General features: G+C 45.6%; 1 protein-coding gene across 1 annotated transcript in view; it reads right to left on the bottom strand.

Moving 5' to 3' along the window:
- Positions 1 to 7,706: 7,706 nt before the first annotated feature.
- The window catches only part of LRRC28 (leucine rich repeat containing 28), a gene marked incomplete at its 5' end in the record, with an annotated part of 51,683 nt that continues 39,860 nt past the window's right edge, over positions 7,707 to 19,529 (bottom strand). The window contains 3 exon segments of the mRNA XM_006159497.2: positions 7,707 to 7,968; positions 17,644 to 17,803; positions 19,315 to 19,490. Of these exon segments, the coding sequence (XP_006159559.2) occupies positions 7,896 to 7,968; positions 17,644 to 17,803; positions 19,315 to 19,490 (409 nt within the window).

The raw sequence follows: 19,529 nt of genomic DNA, 5'->3' as shown, positions 1-19,529 counted from the left end.
AAGTGCTTCCTGGGTGGGGATGGAGGGACCTGAATGATTTCTTTTCTTTGTTTTTTGGAGAGGTTTTTGCTATAGGGTGCATGCACTTGCCAGACAGACAGAGAGAGACAGAGAGACAGAAAGCGAGAAATCACCCCCCAGGGGGGATGGCCACACCGCAATCCCTTCTCCTCCATTCTCCTCTCGGGATCTTGGGCATGCACGCACATGCACCTGGTGTGAGTTTAAGCCACTGGGTCCGGGACTCAAACCGTGGTCAGCTACATGGGAGTCCAGTGACACAGCCATTATGCTAACTGCTGGTCCCACCTGAATGATTTTGACAGACATGGAGCGATTTTTAAGCAGACTATAGAAAAATGGAAACAAAACCCCTGTGCTTGGAAGAAAGGTAAAATATTTACTGAGTTCTTGGAGAAATGGTGAGAGCCTCACTAGGAGCAAGCAGGAGTAAATGGAAACCATAAAAGTAAAAGCATAATAATAATAATAATAAGGTTACCTAAGGATAAATCTAAGTAAGAGGTAAACAGTGTATTTATGAATCTGTGATATGAAATTGCACCTCGGTATTTAATTGCACCAGGTAGCATTACTGTTGGTCCAGTTAGTAATCCATGTCTATAAATCCTCTTATTAATAATGTTTGATTTATGATAAAGTATCATTTTTAAGCTTTTTTTTTTTTTTGAGAGGTTTTAGCTATAGGGCACGTGTGTTCACCAGAAAGACAGAGAGAGACAGAGACAGAAGGGAGAAATCACCCCCCAGGGAGGATGGCCATGCCATAATCCCTTCTCCTCCATTCCCCTCTCAGGATCTTGGGCACGCACGCACACGCGCCCGGCGTGAGTTTAAGCCACTGGGTCTAGGACTCGAAATGTGGTCGACTACATGAGAGTTCAGCAATATAGCCATTATGCTAACTGCTGGTCCATCATGTTTAAGTTTTTTATAGTAAAGATAGGAATGAGTTTAAGCCACGGGGTCCGGGACTCAAACCGTGGTCAGCTACATGGGAGTCCAGTGACACAGCCATTATGCTAACTGCTGGTCCCACCTGAATGATTTTGACAGACATGGAGCGATTTTTAAGCAGACTATAGAAAAATGGAAACAAAACCCCTGTGCTTGGAAGAAAGGTAAAATATTTACTGAGTTCTTGGAGAAATGGTGAGAGCCTCACTAGGAGCAAGCAGGAGTAAATGGAAACCATAAAAGTAAAAGCATAATAATAATAATAATAAGGTTACCTAAGGATAAATCTAAGTAAGAGGTAAACAGTGTATTTATGAATCTGTGATATGAAATTGCACCTCGGTATTTAATTGCACCAGGTAGCATTACTGTTGGTCCAGTTAGTAATCCATGTCTATAAATCCTCTTATTAATAATGTTTGATTTATGATAAAGTATCATTTTTAAGCTTTTTTTTTTTTTTGAGAGGTTTTAGCTATAGGGCACGTGTGTTCACCAGAAAGACAGAGAGAGACAGAGACAGAAAGGGAGAAATCACCCCCCAGGGAGGATGGCCATGCCATAATCCCTTCTCCTCCATTCCCCTCTCAGGATCTTGGGCACGCACGCACACGCGCCCGGCGTGAGTTTAAGCCACTGGGTCTAGGACTCGAAATGTGGTCGACTACATGAGAGTTCAGCAATATAGCCATTATGCTAACTGCTGGTCCATCATGTTTAAGTTTTTTATAGTAAAGATAGGAATGTCTCATTTTTCAATTCAGGAAATAGAAACCTAATTTTACTATTAATAATTTTAAAATGTGACTTTGAAAGTCTCCACAGGTGGTTAAGGGACTGGATTCCACATGGCCAACTGTGTGGTTCAAGTCCTGGACCTTGTGGCTTGAAAAACACGCCAGGCACATGTGCATGCATGCCCCAAATTCCCAGGGGAAAATGGAGGAGGGACTGTGGCATGGCCATTCCCTCTAGTGCATGATTTCTCACCTCTTCTCTCTGTCTCTCTTCAGTGAGTACACATACTTTGTGGCAAAAAATCTTTTTAAAAAACCAAGTCCTTGGAGATGATAAAATAAGTATATATTTTAGGGAAATCTATAGGCTGAACCAGTTGTAAGCTGACTGGCTTTGAAAGCTTTTTTTCTTAGTCTATAAACATTTTAATTCGTAGTGTTCTATGTAAAATAAAATTGAGATGTACATTAAGTTCGTCAGACAAGCCAGCGTGTGAAAGGTGTTTGTGAGGGGTGAGTATGTTGACCAGAAGATGTTTAACGTACACTTCACTTTTCCGAGAGGAGGGCAACCTTTCCACCACCTCACCTGCCAACCCACAGCTAGGGATCTTCTGCGTATTGATCATTGAAAAAATGTTTCAAGTGTGGTTAGAATACATATGAATTAAAGATGCTGCATTTCATCTACATGATGTTATATAATGATGGTTTGGGATATCAAGCAGGCATATTGAGGAACACTTGTAGGTCAATCTGCTAAATAAATGCCCTTTGGGGGCCAGCAGATGGCATGATGGTTAAAGCACTGGACTCTTACATGGTCAACTGCGGTTTGAATCCAAGACCCAGTGGCTTGAAAATCACACTGGGACATATGCATGCATGCCCAAAGTCTTGACAGGAGAATGGAGGAGAAGGGATTGCCATGTGGCCCTCCACCCTGGGGAGTGATTTCTCACTTTACTTTTCTCTCTGTCTCTCTCTGGCAAGCACATGCATCTGAAGGCAAAAACCTAAAAACAAACAAATAAACAAACCTCGTCCCCACCCCCCACCACCAAAAAAAATGCCCTTTGCACTCATCATAGGAAGGTCAACACTCAGGGATATCCTGGATCTTCAAAAACTGACCACAAACCACACATGTGCTCTTTGACATACACTTACCTGAACAAATCGTGATATACTTTCCAAATGGCTTACTTTTTTTCCCCACTATTGTTGTGCAAAATATTTTTGTACCTAGCACAACTGTCCACTCAAGAAACAACATCTATAATATCTTTAGGTTTGCTTTTATGCAAAGTTTTGTATACAATTCAAAATACACAGGATGCGGGCACATTTTCTGCAAAAATCAGCACTCCTTTATAATATTAAAAGCTTAAGAATGACATCAGGGTATCTGGCACAATTTTTCCATAATGGAAATCACCAGGGAAATCACATTATAAGTTCCACTACCCTCCAGCGAAGCTCAGGTACTGTTCCCAAGAGTTAGGGTTTGACTATGTGCCCAGCCCACTGCTGGTGTTCAATACATGGTAGTTTATTATAACAGGTGGAGAGAGGATGCTTGGATTGTATCCATCTTATACAATTACAAAGAAATTTTTTTTTAAGTATTATATAGCTTACCTTACCTCAGAGAGAATCCTGAATATCAGGTTACCACTTTCCTAGCTCCATTTTAAGACATGTGATTGTGGGTCCAGCAAGTGGCATAGTGGTTAAGGCGTTGGACTCCTACCTGGCTGAGAACAGTTCGAGTCCTGAACCCAGCAGCTTGAAACTCACGTTGGGTGTGTGTATGTGTGTACCCAAAATCCTGAGAGGAGAATGGAGGGGAAGGGAACGCAGTGTGGCCAATCCCTGGGGGGGTGTGGGGGGGGTGATTTTTACTTTCTGTCTCTCTCTGTGTCCCCAGCGAGCACATATGCCCCATAGCAAAATCTCTCTAAAAAAAATAATAATAATAATAATCAAGACATGTGATTGCACAGGGTGAAACAGAACGATGTATCAATACATTTTCTCTCACTTAAGCAACAGAGAGCGGCCACTTAATGCCTAAAGTGCACTTGTGAAGTTCCATGCCACATTTCTCGTCCGCCAACTTACATACATGGAGGGGTTCCACTAAAACTTCAATTAGTCCCGAGGATGAAAGGAGTGGTGCACTTTGAGAGCGATCTTCAGTTCCTATTATACTATCAGCCTTTGAAATGTTAAGGCTCAACAGGCCGAGTGATGAAAAGGGAGAAGGGGAAGTGAGGACAGTGCGGATGTGGCTGGAACCCACGAGAACTTCCTGCCTTCCCCATTCGACGCGGATGGCCGGCTTTCCAGGCAGCAGGTGGTGTGACTGCAAAGAGATCACACGTTTGTCACTAACGGTGCAGGATCTGGGGCACCGTGAAGAGTCGGAAATGACAGAGCGAGGGCAGCTAATGACATTCCACAGGCTGAAGTTTAGACAAGTCTGAGATTTTTTTTTTGTTTTTTCTCGGAAAAGGATTTTTCTACTCAAGTCTTGGGGTCTCCTTTCGGTTCCGCCTTATAGAAAACTCAGCATCGTTAAACTGAAAACGTCTGAAGGAGAGTCACTTCGCAGCGGCTGTGCGATGAACACCTGGCAGCCGTGCAACCCTTAAAGGCCAGCCTTTCCAAGGGAGAGAAAAACGTGATGATTCCACTCAGAGCATTTCCTCGGGCAGGGTGTGGGCTTGCTGATTTTCCACTTACGGACTCTCGCCCAAGGGGCCATGGCTGAATTTGGACCTGCTTCTTCTGTATTTTTCTCAGTGGTATCAGACAACAGGATGTTCAGTGTATAAGAAATCTAGGGTTAGGGGCCCGGCAGGTGGTGTGGTAGTTAAGGGCACTGGACTCCCACCTGGCCGACCATGGTTCGAGTCTTGGACCTAGCAGCTTGCCTTCTTACTTTCTCTCCCTCTTTCTTACTCTGTCCCTCTCTGGTCAAATTAAAATAAAGTTAAATAAAATACTTCTTAAAAAAAAAAAAAAAAGAAAAGAAAAGAAATGGAGGGTCAGAATGAAGATAACCTCATGCAACAGGCAAACAAGTACAGGTGGGGGACCAGCAGGTGGCATGGTGGTTAAGGCACTGGACACTCCCACATGGCCAAACACGGTTTGAGTCCCGCACCTGGTGACTTGCTTTCCCACTTTCTCTCTCTCTCTCTCTGGTTAAATTAAAATAAATGAATGAATAATTTTGTAATTAAAATAAATAATTCTTTTCAAAAAACAAAAAATACAGGTGTATAGGCTAGAATTGCTGAGCTGCAAACCAGAGCAGGTGTAGCTGAAGTCTGTGTTTCACATGTAACAAAAATGTTTCTCAGTCATTATAAATGTAATCATAAATGGAGGACCAGCAGTTAGCGTAATAGCTATGTCGCTGGACTCCCGCGTAGTCGACCGCGGTTCGAGTCCCGGACACGGCAGGTTAAACTCATGCCAGGTGCATGTGCATGCATGCCCAAGATCCCAAGAGGAGAATGGAGGAGAAGGGATGCGGCGTGGCCATCCCTCCTGGGGGGTGATTTCTCACTTTCTGTCTCTCTGTCTCTCTCTGTCTTTCTGGCGAGCGCACATGCCCTATAGCAAAAAACTTTAAAAAAAAAAAAAAGTAATCATAAACCATCTAACCAGTGCACTGGAGGTTTGATTTAGTTATTTATTTAAGGTTTTTGCCACAGGGTGCATGTGCTCACTGGAGAGAGAGAAACTGACAAAACCACCTTGCTCCCAGGTGGGATACACAGGCTGCAGTCCTGTCTCCTCCATTCTCCTAGGATTTGGGGCACACACGCACTTGTGCCCAGTGTGATCTTTTTTAAAAAAATTATTTATTATTATCATAGTCTTACTTATATTACATTGAATCACATATAACTTTAATGATTTTCAAGCCAGCAGATCTGAGACTCGAACCACAGTCTACCAAGTGAGAGTCCAGTACCTTAACCACTATGCCACTTGCTGGCCCCTGGAGATCTTATTTTGATGTGCATTTTACCTTCCTTTCTCATTACATGGAAAATGTATAAATCTAAAAATAAAATAATCTTTTTTGTTTTTTGAGAGAAAGATTTTTGCTATAGGGTGTGTGTGCTTGCTGGAGAGACAGAGAGAAACAGAGAGACAGGAAGAGAAATCACCACCCCAGGAGGGATGGCCACGCCCCACTCCCTTCCCTATTCCCCTCTCAGGATTTTGGGCACGCACGCACAAGCACCTGGCATGAGTTCCAAGCTGCCAGGTCTGAGACTCGAACTGCATTTGGCCATGTGGGAGTCTAGTGCCTTAACCACGACACACCTGCTGGCCCCAAGAATTTGTGTGTGTGTGTGTGTGTGTGTGTGTGTGTGTGTGTGTGTGTTGTTAGAGGGCACATATGCTCCCCTTAAATAGAAAAGGAGGGGTGAAAGCACCACATGGGGCACGGTCACGCTTCAATCCCTTCTCTGATCCCAGAACTCTCCTTACAGGGACATTGGGCACGCACACACATGCACGTGTGCTCAACGTGTTTCTCATGCCATGGGGCCGGGACTCAGATGGAGAGCTTGGTCATGTGGGATGCAGCTGCTTAACTACTACAGAGCTAGCCTGGATCAGGTCTTTCAAAAGTCTCATATTCCTTAAGCTCTTCTCATATTGAAAAAAAGAAAAAGAAATCAAGAACCATAAAAATTTCAAAACTTATTTGTCTGTAAATAGTCTTTTAAGCTAAAAATGTATTTCATAACCATTTCTAGTTTTGGTTCTTAAAATCCTTTGCAGAAGCCTGTTAATACACTATGAAACAGGACCGGCCAGTGACGTGGTGGTTAAGGGGCTCGACACTCCCTCGTGGCTGACTATGGTTCAAGTCCTGGACCTGGCAGCCTGCTTTCTCAGTGTGTGTGTGTGTGTGTGTGTGTGTGTGTTGTTAGAGGGCACATATGCTCCCCTTAAATAGAAAAGGAGGGGTGAAAGCACCACATGGGGCACGGTCACGCTTCAATCCCTTCTCTGATCCCAGAACTCTCCTTACAGGGACATTGGGCACGCACACACATGCACGTGTGCTCAACGTGTTTCTCATGCCATGGGGCCGGGACTCAGATGGAGAGCTTGGTCATGTGGGATGCAGCTGCTTAACTACTACAGAGCTAGCCTGGATCAGGTCTTTCAAAAGTCTCATATTCCTTCAGCTCTTCTCATATTGAAAAAAAAAAAGAAAAAAATCAAGAAACATAAAAATTTCAAAAGTTCTTTGTCTGTAAATGGTCTTTTAAGCTAAGAATGCATTTCATAACCATTTCTAGTTTTGGTTCTTAAAATCCCTTGGAGAAGCCTGTTAATACACTAGGAAACAGGACCAGCCGGTGGCGTGGTGGTTAAGGCGCTCGACACTCCCACGTGGCTGACTATGGTTCAAGTCCCGGACCTGGCAGCTTGCTTTCTTACGTTCCCTCTCTCTCTCTCTCTCTGTCTCTGTGTCTCTCTCCGGTCAAATTAAAATAAAATGAATGCATAAATAAAATTAAACAACATTTTAAAAAATACATTGTGAAACTTATAAATAAATAAGGTGGTAACTCCTCAGAGGATGTTCTGGGATGCCGGCAGAGTCTCTGTGGGATTCTGACTTCACAGCCAACTTGGGCGCCCTGCTCTGATCGTCAACACCACTGAGACCAGGGGTTTGCTGCAACTCTTTAAAAACTGATGAGTCTCCAATGGAAAAACCAGGGACAATAACCTCTCGAGGAAATGATTCTCTGGGGAAAGAGAGATGAAAATCAACTGAAGGGGTGTATGCCCCAAAGTTAATTTAACTCCGGTATTATCAAATTATAGTCCTTCGGGAGGCTGAAAGGTGCTTTAAATTAGACTGGGGTGGCCAAACATGGAGTCAGTTTGCATACGAGACACGCTCACTCACGTAGAAAGAAAACACAAGAGGACAAAGGGTCCTTCATTTGGGGGAGGATCTATTCCAACTTGGGGGAGGAGGGTGAAGGCATGTAGGTCTGAAGTTCAACCATGACCTTTCCGGAGAGTTCTGCAGTGCCCTGCATTGGACGAGACAGGACGCAAGGGCCCGTCTGGGCTGGCTGGACTCTCCTCCCCGGGTGCACGCGGTGGCCACATGGGTGTTCATCAGCTCAGCAGGTCGAACGTCTGCAGACACTGGGTGGAGCAGCAGTAGGCCACGAAACTCACCGCGGTCCTCCTGGAAGGGGATAGAGCAATGAGGGACGCTGTTGAGTGCAAGACTACAGCTCCGGGTTCTCGCCATTGCAGACAGTCGCTCTGCTTCGTTAAAATAAAGGAGTCAGCGGAACCAGCAGATGGTGTAATGGCTATGTCGCTGGACTCCCATGTAGCCAACCGCGGTTCCAGTCCCGGATCCAGCAGCTTAAAACTCACGCCGGGTGCGTGTGCGTGCGTGCCCAAGATCCTGAGAGGAGAATGGAGGAGAAGGGATTGGGGTGTGGCTGTCCCCCCTGGGGGATGATTTCTCACTTTCTGTCTCTCTGTCTCTCTGGTGAGTTCAGGTGCCCTATGGCAAAAATCTGTCTCTAAAAAATAAATAAAGGAGTAGACGCAGTTATCAAAGTGCATAATGGAAATGTTGATTTCCTTTGAAACCTGAGCACTGGAATCAATCGGGTGTGTGGGTTCCCCCCCTCCCCGGCTTGTGCTTGCTGGAGAGGAAGAGAGAGACAGAGACAGTGAGCAGGCAAGAGAAATCACCCCCAAAAGGGATAGCCACGCATCAATCCCCTCCCCTTCATTCTCCTTCCATTCTCCTTCCAGGACCTCGGGCATGCACACACACATGTGCCTGGCACGATTTTCAAGCCACCGGGTCCGGGACTCGAACCGCAATCAGTCCTGTGGAAGTGCAGGGATGTAACCATACGCCATGTGCCGGCCCCGGGTAGGCACGTTTTATTAGTAGTGTTCTGCTGTCATACCATCCACAAGTTGGCACAGCAACGGAAGAAAACGAGGCCTTTCCACGTTATGTTCTGAAGTCCGCTTTCTGAAACCTGTCGTGCCATTGTAGACTTATTTATTTTAATTTATTATTAGTATTATTTTAAGTTTGTTCTAGGGTATATGTGCTCACCAGAGAGAGAAAGAAAGAGAGAGAGAGAGAGAGATGGAAAGTGAGAAAGCAAGCCACCATGCTAGGACTCAAACCGTGGTCTTCTGTGTGGGAGTCCGGAGCCTAAACCACCATGCCACCTACTGACCCTAGCAATCATCGACTTGAAAGTGCATGATGGGGCCAGCAGGTGGCATCGTGGTTAAGGTGCTGGACTCCCATGTGGCCGGCTGTGATTTGAGTCTCAGACCCGGTGCCTTGAAGCTCACGCTGGGCACGTGTGCGTGTATGCCCCAAATCCCAACAGGAGACTGGAAGGGGAGGGACTGTGGTGTGGCCATCCCCCCTGGGAGGGTGACTTCTCACTTTCTCTCTCTGCCTCTCCAGTGAGTGCATGTGTTCTATAGCAAACATCTCTCTAATATATCTATATCTATTTAAATAAATAGGGGCTGGAAAGTGGCGTGGTGGTTGGGGTGTTAGACTCCTACATGGCCAATCACGGTTCAAGTCCCAGATCTGACAGCTTGCTTTCTCTCTCTCTCTGTCTTACTCCGTTCCTCTCTGGTCAAATCTAAATAAGTAAATAAATAAGTACATAAATACAATAATTCTTTACACACACACACACACACACATCAATATAAGTGTATGATGAAAGTCAGACAGAGAACGTCGCCCATTTAGCTAGAACACACGGACATCACCAAGCTTCAATGACAAGCTTCAGCAACTCATTCTACAACAAACCCGATGTCATCTATCCACACGGACTGCTCAGAGGGATACTATCAAATCTGAAAACAGATGCTGAGCTCCCATTTGGGCATCTTCTCACCCAGCGCCTGAGTGCCGGGGGGCCTCGGATCACTCCGGACAGGCCAGCTATTAGAGGCCCTCCGATGGGGAGACTGTCTACTGCTGCTGTCATAGGCCCTCCAGGGCTGACTGCCTCGCCCTCGCACCCCTGATCGAGGCTCTACCCTCCTCTGTGGCCGGGAAGGTGACCTCTGCAGATGCCCACCTGAGCTGCCTGGTCTCTGGCTCCTGGCGAGGCCAGTGGGAGGCCAGTCGAAGGTGCAGCACTGCAAGAGAGAAAGGCCGAGGACTTCCGCCCATGCCCTCTCTGCCTCAATGACAAGAGCTCCACGGGGCAGGCGCCCTTTGCCTGCCCTGCTTCTCACCCGGCTCCAGCTCGCCCAAGGCCCTGGGGGCCTCAGGATGATGGAGGGTGATGCCTTTCTCCTGCCGGTGCCCCCGTGCCTCACCATCCATCCCTGTGCTCTGAATCCGACCTACACTGCAGGAACCGGTCCTTCTTCCTGAATGTCTCTCCCATCACAGCCAGCTGTTTTGTTTCCCAGCCAATTCCCTGGCCGATACAGCACGTGTTACAGGGCGCAGTCCCTCAGTATGGGGTTCTGGTGGTGGACGGCTGAGTGCACAGATGGCTTGGCCTTCTTGCTGAGAAGTAGTGGGACACACTGCTCCGGGCCAAAAACCTCTCCAAAAAAAAGAAAGACTTCTATTTCTTTCTTTCTTTCTTTCTTTCTTTCTTTCTTTCTTTCTTTCTTTCTTTCTTTCTTTCTTTCTTTCTTTCTTTCTTTCTTTTCTTTCTTTCTTTCTTTCTTTTTAAGAGATTTTTGCTATAGGGTGCATGTGCTTGCCAGAGAGACAGAGAGAGACAGAGAGACAGAAAGAGAGAAATCACCCCCTGGGGGGATGGCCATGCCGCAATCCCTTCTCCTCTCGGGATCTTGGGCACGCATGCACAAGTGCCCGGCGTGAGTTTAAGCCACCGGGTCCAGGACTCGAACCGCGGTCGACTACATGGGAGTCCTGCGACACAGCCATTATGCCAACTGCTGGTCCCGAAAGAAAGAAATTTTTACTTAACTTACCCCAAGGTAATAATGCTATTCTATGTTTTCTATTCTCAACCACTACTATACTACAATGCCACAATAACAAACATAAAAAATTAAAAAAAAAAAAAAAGACAGGAATGGATTTGTGTTGTCTTTTAAATTTCAGAACTGTGGCACCAGGGATGTGGGTGTTTTGGGGGACACACTTTGAGCTAAGCAACTAAGCTTTAGCGTTGAGGAAAGATGCTAATAAATCCTCAGACATGATCGAACACCAGAGACAGCAGTTGTTGCCTTCGAATCTCTGAGCATATTTACAGACGAGGCAGGAGAAAGAGCATTTCAGTGTGGGTTTAAAAATACAGAAATACCACCAGTCCCTAAAAAGAACAAATCACAATGCTGTTGGCACAGATTGGAGCCCACAAAAATCGTTAAGAAATGTGGGATTTTTCTCTACAAACGTGTTTCCTGATTAAGAACACAAAGCGTATCTTTGACTCATCCAGGAAATCAAGCCTAAAGGAAAATAATATTCAGAAGACAGAGTTGATCAGAGGAAATTCTGAGCCTGTGGACACCTTAACTTAGGGAGGGATCACCCAGTAACATACTGTATTTGCTGGTACGTTTCTGCCTTGGGAGTTTGGCCCACACCTGATTTAATGATATGTAAGAGATTTTTCAACTTCGCAGTTGATGCTGAGGTTGCTTAGGAGATAACTAGATGTATGGGGACTCTGGGATGGTGTGAATTTATTTTACATGTCAGAACAATCTGAATTCTTTTTTTCTTTTTTTTTTTTTTAGAGAGAGAGATTTAGGGTGCATGCACTTGCCGGAGAGACAGAGACAGAAAACAAGAAAACATTTCCTGGGAAGGATGGCCATATTGCAATCCCTTCTCCTCCATTCTCCTGTCGGGAATTGGGGCACACATGTACGCATGCCCAGTGTGAGTTTTAAAGCCACTGGGTCTGGGATTCGAACTGCGGTTGCCTATGTGGGAGGCCAGCAACATAACCATTATGCCATCTGCTGGTCCCAGGAATGATCTGAATTCTGAGGGATGCAATATTATGAAATACACTTTTGATTTTCCACCCATTTATTCTCCCCCCTTTTTTTTCTTAATAGTTTTTTCCTGCTATATGGCACATGCACTTGCTGGAGAGAGACAGAGAGAGAGGGAAAGTGGGAAATCACCCCCCAGGAGGATGGCCATGCTGCAATCCCTTCTCCTCCATTCTCCTCTCAGGATTCTGGGCATGCATGTGCATGCACTCTGGGTGTTCCTTAAGGTGCCAGGTCCAGAATTCAAATTGTGTAGTTAGCCATGTGGAATCCAGCCACTTAAACCACCATGCCACCTGCTGTCCCTCACCCATTTATTGGCATATATATAGCTCCTAAAATCCTTGGAATCTCCTGAGTGGTAAGTGTCTCTTATATGTGAATGAGATAACTTTTTGTTAGGATCCCCAGCTGGTTTCAGAAAGATCAAGTAGACAGTATAAGAAATGAATTGAGTTGCATTATGGCACACCCCACTAGTGTCCACTGGAGAACAGATTGGTTGCTGGTGGGGAGAAATTCCCACAGATGTTAGTGATCAGGGGTGAAATATTCAGTAAGTCCAAATTCTCATTCAATCCAATGGTGTTTAGGAGATGAGGCCTTGGAGACCTTACCAGAACCCAATCATGCTGGTACCCTGACTTGGGACTTCTATCCTCCAGAACCATGAGAAAATTTTTCTTAAAGCCACCCAGTCTACACCATTTGGTTATGGCGGCCTGAGGTTCTGATTACTGCAGAACCAATATTTGGAAACAGTGTCTTTGGACATGTAACAGTTAAGATGGAGACCTGAGGTTGACCCCTAATCCAATGACTAGCATTCTTATAGAAAGGAGAAATTTGGCACGGTGGTAAAGGCGCTGGATCCCATATGGCCGACCACAGTTCAAGTCCCAGACCTGATGGCTTGAAAATAAGATGTGTGCTACATGTGGGCCCAAAATACCAAGAGAAGAATGAAAGAGAAGGGACTGTAGCATGGCCATCCCCTCAGGGGTGTGGCTTCTCACTTTCTCCCTTTCCCTCTCTCTATTATTCTCTGTCTTTCTCTGGTGAGTTCACATGCCCTATAATAAAATCCTAAATGTGTGTGTGGGGGGGAGGGGATGGATTTGGACACAAGGAGAAGATGATGTCAAGAGACATTGGGGGAAAATAGCTATCTGCAAGCTAATAAGAAAGGCCTGGAATAGAGCTTTCACACACAACCTCGAGAGGAAACAATCCTGCTGACTGACATCTGATCTTGGACTTCCAGACTCCAGAACAGGCAGACAACAGACTTCTGTTGTTTAGGCTGCCTAGTTTGTGGTGTCCCTTGCAAACTAATATAATGCCTTGAACGATTCTGGGCAGTCTGATTTCCTACTGCTCCCAGCTAGTGAGAGATACAGGAACACTTGGGAAAAGTCAGACACGTGCTATTGTGCAAATAAATAATTCTCTCAATTGAAATGTTTCATTTTGATAAATGAAAGATAAGTTTTGGGAATCAAAATCTGCTATGCCCACAGGATCCAAAGTCATGAGTTTACTAAGCATTCTTCTCTGCTGTATATATTTGAAGGTTGGGCTATTTCTTGTGTAGGCAAAATATTAGGTTGTTGGAAAAGTCATGACCTATTTTTTCTATTTATGCTTTTCTATGCAAAAATGTGTCATGATTTTTCCACAACCCAATACTGTATTTTCTTTTTTACTTCACTCTGTATTAAATTTAGGTTGAAACTAACACTTCCATGGAACTTGGTATTTTAGAAGACTATTCAATATGTTTCCTTTTAAAATAATGCCAGATGTCCACATTCATTTAGATACTGGCTGATACAATGCATTATTTTATGAAAAGCAATGCAAACTGAACTGAACATGTTAGAAAACATATAAATAACATGATTAAGACCTTTTAGAGTTGATACTACTACTACGAAAAGGGATTTTATTTTCAGCAACAAGCAGGTTGCAGCAAGATTCAACTATCTGGTTCCCATTGGGACACTGGGAAAGTCATGATAAATTTTTGCATAGAAAAATATGTCATGACTTTCCTGTTGACCTAAAAGGAAGTATTGTAAAGTCCTGAAGTCAATGTTTTTCTTTTTCTCCTTGAGTTTTTTGTTTGTTTGTTTGTTTGTTGTTTTTGCCATAGGGCATGTGAACTGCTGGGGAGACACAGAGAGAGACAGTGAGAGGGAAAGTGAGAAATCAACCCAGGGAGGGGGGAATGGCCAAGCCACAAACCCTTCTCTCCATTCTCCTCCTGGGATCTTGGGCATACACGCAAGGCTTGAGTTTCACGCCTATGAGTCTGGGACTCGAACAGCAGTCCAGTACCTCAACCACTACGCCACCTGCTGGTCCCAAGTGTGTGCTTTTTTTAAAAAATGTTTTATTATTATTCACATATTAAATCACTATACATCATTTAGGTTGTGAAGAGACTTTACCCAGCATGATGTACATCTCAGTCCAGCCCAGTTGAGACCACCACACACATCCTCGTCAACAGATAATAAACCTTATTTGTGTCCCACAAGTGTCTTACCTCTCCATTTCCCCCTCAAATTTCCTACCTATGCTCTTCCCCTCCCACACTCTCTTTCCACTTTGTCTCTAGTGTCCATTACAATTTTTAATACTTTTATGTTCTCCATCTTTCAGTCTCTACCATAGAGTGCAGACAGTTGGTTTATGTTAAATGGAGACATACAATGTCTCTCTTTCATAGCTTCACTTGCTTCACTCAGCAACAAATCTTCCATGTTCATCTACTTTCTATCAAATTCCAAGGCCTTGTTTTTCTTTTTTTTAATGACTGACTAGTATTCCATGGAGTATATGTGCCACAGTTTTTCAATCCATTCATCTGTCTGTGGACATTTGGGTTGGTTCCATGTCTTAGCAAACGTGAATAATGCTGCAATGAAAATAGCTGTGCAAGCGCTTTTCTGACTGAGTGCTCTCCTATCCTTTGAATAGATACCCAAGTGAATGCTTTTTAACATGACCTGTATGGTCACCTGGGAAGAAACAGTACAGTGGCCCAAATGGAAGCTACAAACACTCAATTTCAAACCCTACCATTAACTTACCACAGAAAGCCACGTTTCTGTCTTAGCATTTCATCTCTGATGCCAACACAGAAAATCCAGCTTTGCTCAACAACAAGGTATCACCTTAGTCCTAGGTACTTGATACACACATTTTATTCTCTTTTCTTTCTTTTTTCTTTTGAGAGATTTGTTTACTATAGGGTGCCTGCGCTCACCGGAAAGACAGAGAAACAGAAAGTAAGAAATCATCCCTCAGAGGCTTTGGCCACACTGTAATTCCACCTTCTCTATTTTCCTCTCAGGATTTTGGGCATGCATGCACATGTGCCTGGCTTGAGTTTCAAGCCTTCAGGTCTGGAACTCGGACTGTGGTCGGCCATGTGGGAGTCCGTTGCCTTAACCGCTATGCCCCCTCTGGGCCCCTGGGAATGCCTTTTATTTTTCTCTCTTGTCAGATCACATTGGCTAGGAGGGGCTGAAAGCATAGCAAAACAGGAGTGTCCAGAGCAAGAAAAAGACACAGCGCGTAGAGATATAGAGGTGATAACTACTTGGTAAGTACCTGCGATGTAGCAGGCGTCTGCTGGCGTGCCTCACGATGACTGTCGCTCAGGTGTCTCTGTTCTGATTTGGGACTCTGAGAAACTCAGGAGCCTGCCCGATGCTTCACAAGAGAAGAGCCAGGCTCGGCGGGTGCCATGTCCACCCTCAGAACACTGCACTGTCACACAGCCTATCTTGCATGGAGGGAGGGAGGAAGGATGAATGGATGGACAGAAGAATGAATTACTGGGGCCAGCAGGTGGTGTGGTGGTTAAGGTGCTGGACACTCCCACATGGTGACCATGGCTCAAGTTCCGCACCTGGTGGTTTGATTTCTCAATTTTCCCTCTCTTTCTCTCTGTGTTGCTCTCTGGTCAAATTAAAATAAATGAATGAATAAATAAAAATTAAATAGATAATTAATAAAAAAAAAAAGAACAGACTACTTTGGAAGGTTTCTATCAAAATGACCACAGTGGAAATGCTTCTTGGTATTGAAAAGCAGTAACAAGGGACTTACCCCAAATAACCATATTTGATGGGTAATTAAGCATGATAGGACTTTTTTTTTTTTTTTAAACTTTGAAAAATATCCATACTTTGGGGCTAGCAGGTGTGTAGTGGTTAAGGTGCTGGACTCCCACATGGCCGACCATGGTTCAAATTCAGAACCTGGTGGCTTGAAACTCACACCAGATGCATGTGCATACATGCCCAAAATCCCAGGAGGAGAATGGAGGAGAAGGGATTGCGGCGTGGCCATCCCCCCTGGGGGGTGATTTCTCTCTTCTGTCTCTCTGTCTCACTCTATCTCTCTGGTGAGCGCATGCTCCTTATAGCAAAAATCTCTTTCTCTTTCTCTCTCTATCAAAAAAAAAAAAAGAAAGAAAGAAAGAAAGAAAGAAAGAAAGAAAGAAAGAAAGAAAGAAAGAAAGAAAGAAAGAAAGAAAGGAAATTCAAACTTTGAAAATCTCAAATTTAAAAAACCCATAAGCTAAGGTTGTGTAGCTACGGGACTTCTTATTTGTTGTCCTGGGTGGTATGGTATTTGAATGGTATATATTTTTTAATTTACTTGTTTATTTATTTATCTATTTATTTGTTGTGATTTTCAAGCCACCGAGTCTGGGTCTCGAACCATTGTCAGCCATGTGGGAATCCAGTGCCCTGACCAAACGGCCCCATGTTCTTGTCTTTAAACTATCAGTACTGGGGTTTTCCTTATTCCAAATTCAAAGCTCTGTGCCAAAAAATAAGAGAGGCAGGGGCCACAGATGGTGTAATGGCTACGTCACTGGACTCCCACATAGTTGACCACAGTTCAAGTCTTGTACCTGGTGGCTTAAAACTCACACTGGATTTCTGTGCATATGTGCCCAAGATCCTGAGAGGAAAATGGAGGAGAAGGGATTGCAGCATGGCCATCCCCCTGGGGGGGGGGTGATTTCTCACTCTCTGTCTCTCTCTTTCTCTCTGGAAAGTACACGCACCCTATTGCAAAAATCTCTCAAGTAAATAAATAAAGAGAGGCATGAGAATACCATTTGGCAGGGTTAGAAATCCAGAGCGGAGTCACAAGTGTGCGCGCACACACACACACACACACACACACACAATTTGGTCACACACTTTCAGTTAGCGACGCCAATTAAATAACAGGGCTGGGCTCTTTCCATGAAACAAGTTTTTTCCTCGTATCCCTTATTGTCTAAAGACTATTGTTTGTAAACAGGGGAACTGCAGGAAAACATTCCTACGAAGAATGGGCTGCCGTAAATGATATTACATACATATATTAAAACTGCTCTGCGTATGCTGAATATTAACACAAAGAAGGCCGGTTTTCTTGTGCAGGTGAAAACGAGTGTTGGTTACATTTTGCTCTCTCAGGGGACACCCTTAAAGCTGCCCCCTTAACGATTCTTCTATGCCAACCCCCTCCACGCAGGCCTCCCCACTACCCATGCCACCCTCCTCATGCGGGCCACCCCTCCCCATGCAGCAGCCTCAGATATGCCTGGTCCTGGCCGTGGAGCACCCCCGAGCATGCCTCCCCACACAGCACCCCGCAAGCACGCCTCCTCACCCAATAGCCCTCACGCATGCCCTCCTACTCCCCACCCTGCACACCTCATGCACGCCTCCTCCTCCCCGAGCGGCATCCCCCAAGCATGCCTCCCCACTACCCACGTAGCACCCCACAAGCACGCCTCTCCCGCCCCACGTGGCGCCCCTCGCCCCGTGATTACCCCTGGTGGAGCCCCGCCATCGGTGTCTCTCTCAGGGGGAAGAGCTTGGGGTACACGATGGTGAACATGGGCTCGCTGCAGCGGTGACAGTGTCCCAGGGGGCAGTGCAGGAGCTCCAGCAGACTTCGGGGCAACGAGACCGGGGACAGGAAGTTCAGATCTGGAACAGGCGAGAGAGTCACGCTCAGGAGCGAAAGACCACACCTCCCTCACCTGGGCCTTCAGGTAAGTTCAGTTAGGTGCAAGTACTTTGTGTTGAAAAGTCGGGTGCCTGATAGGCACTGAACAAAAATTGAACGTTATTCGGAAATAAAAGACGTTTTACATTTTTGGTACTAAAAGAAAACATAAATCCATTCTTTTAAGAGCAACCGGACCTGTCCTAAGGTAGAGGCAAGGAAAGAATAACACCAAATATTCTTTAAGAACAAAGAGCAGGGACTGGCAGTTGGCATAATGGCTACATTACTGGATTCCCAATGTAGCTGACCATGGTTCAAGTCCTGGACCCGGTCGCTTATTAAACTCATGCTGGGTGCGTGTGCGTGCATGCCCAAGATCCTGAGAGGAGAATGGAGGAGGAGGGATTGCAGTGTGGCCACCCCCACCCCGGGGGCGCAAGGGGGGAGGTGATTTTTCACTTTCTGTCTCTCTCTGTCTCTGCTTTTCTGATGAGCACACACGCCCTATACCAAAAACCTCTCCAAAAGAAAAAAAAGAAAAGTTTGTTGGGGTTAGCAGGTGGCATGGTGGTTAAGCCACTGGATCCCACATGGCGGGTTGCACAGTTCAAGTCCTGGGCCCAGCATCCTGAGAAACGTGCCAGGTGTGTGTGCGTGCATGTCCGAAACTCCACGTGCAGAATGGAGAAGTGACCATGGTGTGGCCTTCCCCCTGGGGGTGATTTCTCACTTTCCCCCTCTCTGTTTCCCTGAACGTCTCCAGCAAAAACATGTCCCTGTAGCACATGTCTAAAATGTCCATTGGACAACGTGGATGTACCTAACGTTGCTGATCCACTGTACACTTAAAGATGGGTCACAGGGCTTAGCATTTTGTGGTATGTGTATTTTATCAGAATACATTTTTTTAAAAAAAAAAGATTAAAGCCAGGGCCAGCCCTGTAGGAGAGTAGTTAAGCACTGAGTGGAGGGAGCTGATCCCACGTGGCCTGGTGTCAGTTCTCGTGGGACTTGAGTCTCAGTCCCAGTGACTTGAAAACCATACTGAGCACACCTGCTTGCAGGCTGAGGATCCTGCCAGGATGGAGGAAGACAGGGAGGGGAACAGGGAAGGGACTGAGGCACGACCAGGCCCCGTTGGGGTGTTTCCTTTCTCTTCTGCATGCACACATGTCCTCTGGCATTATGAAAAATAAATAAAATTGGGAACCAGCAGTTAGCGTAATGGCTATGTCGCTGGACTCCCACGTGGTCGACCGCGGTTCGTGTCCCGGACCCGGTGGCTTAAAACTCACGCCGGGTGCGTGTGCGTGCGTGCCCGAGATCCCGAGAGGAGAATGGAGGAGAAGGGATTGCGGCGTGACCATCCCAAAATAAAATAAATAAAATTAAAAAATAAGAAAAATAAAATGACGAAAGCCAAAGCAAACTGTGTAACAGACATTTTTTTACGCTCCCTGAGAGAGACTGAAAGGGGAGTCCCCTGCACCTTTCAGGAAGCTGTGGCAGGTGTGATACAGGCATCGCACGGCCAGCTCTTGCAGAGGAAGGACGTGGTCGTTCTCCGTCCCGACGGCCTTCACCTCGGCGGGGAGGAACACGGTGAGCTGCCCCGATGAGAAGGTAAGCAGTTTCAGCTCGGACAGCTGGACAGGCGTGCCACAGCTGCGGGAAGAAACGGAAGTGTGCTGTTAGCCAGCAGGA

The sequence above is a fragment of the Tupaia chinensis genome, unplaced genomic scaffold (genome assembly GCF_000334495.1).
Source record: "Tupaia chinensis unplaced genomic scaffold, TupChi_1.0 Scaffold000632_1, whole genome shotgun sequence".
In the NCBI taxonomy this organism is placed as follows: domain Eukaryota; kingdom Metazoa; phylum Chordata; class Mammalia; order Scandentia; family Tupaiidae; genus Tupaia; species Tupaia belangeri.
The sequence above is the reverse complement of the archived record's forward strand: the minus strand, read 5'-3'. Positions and strand labels throughout refer to the sequence as shown.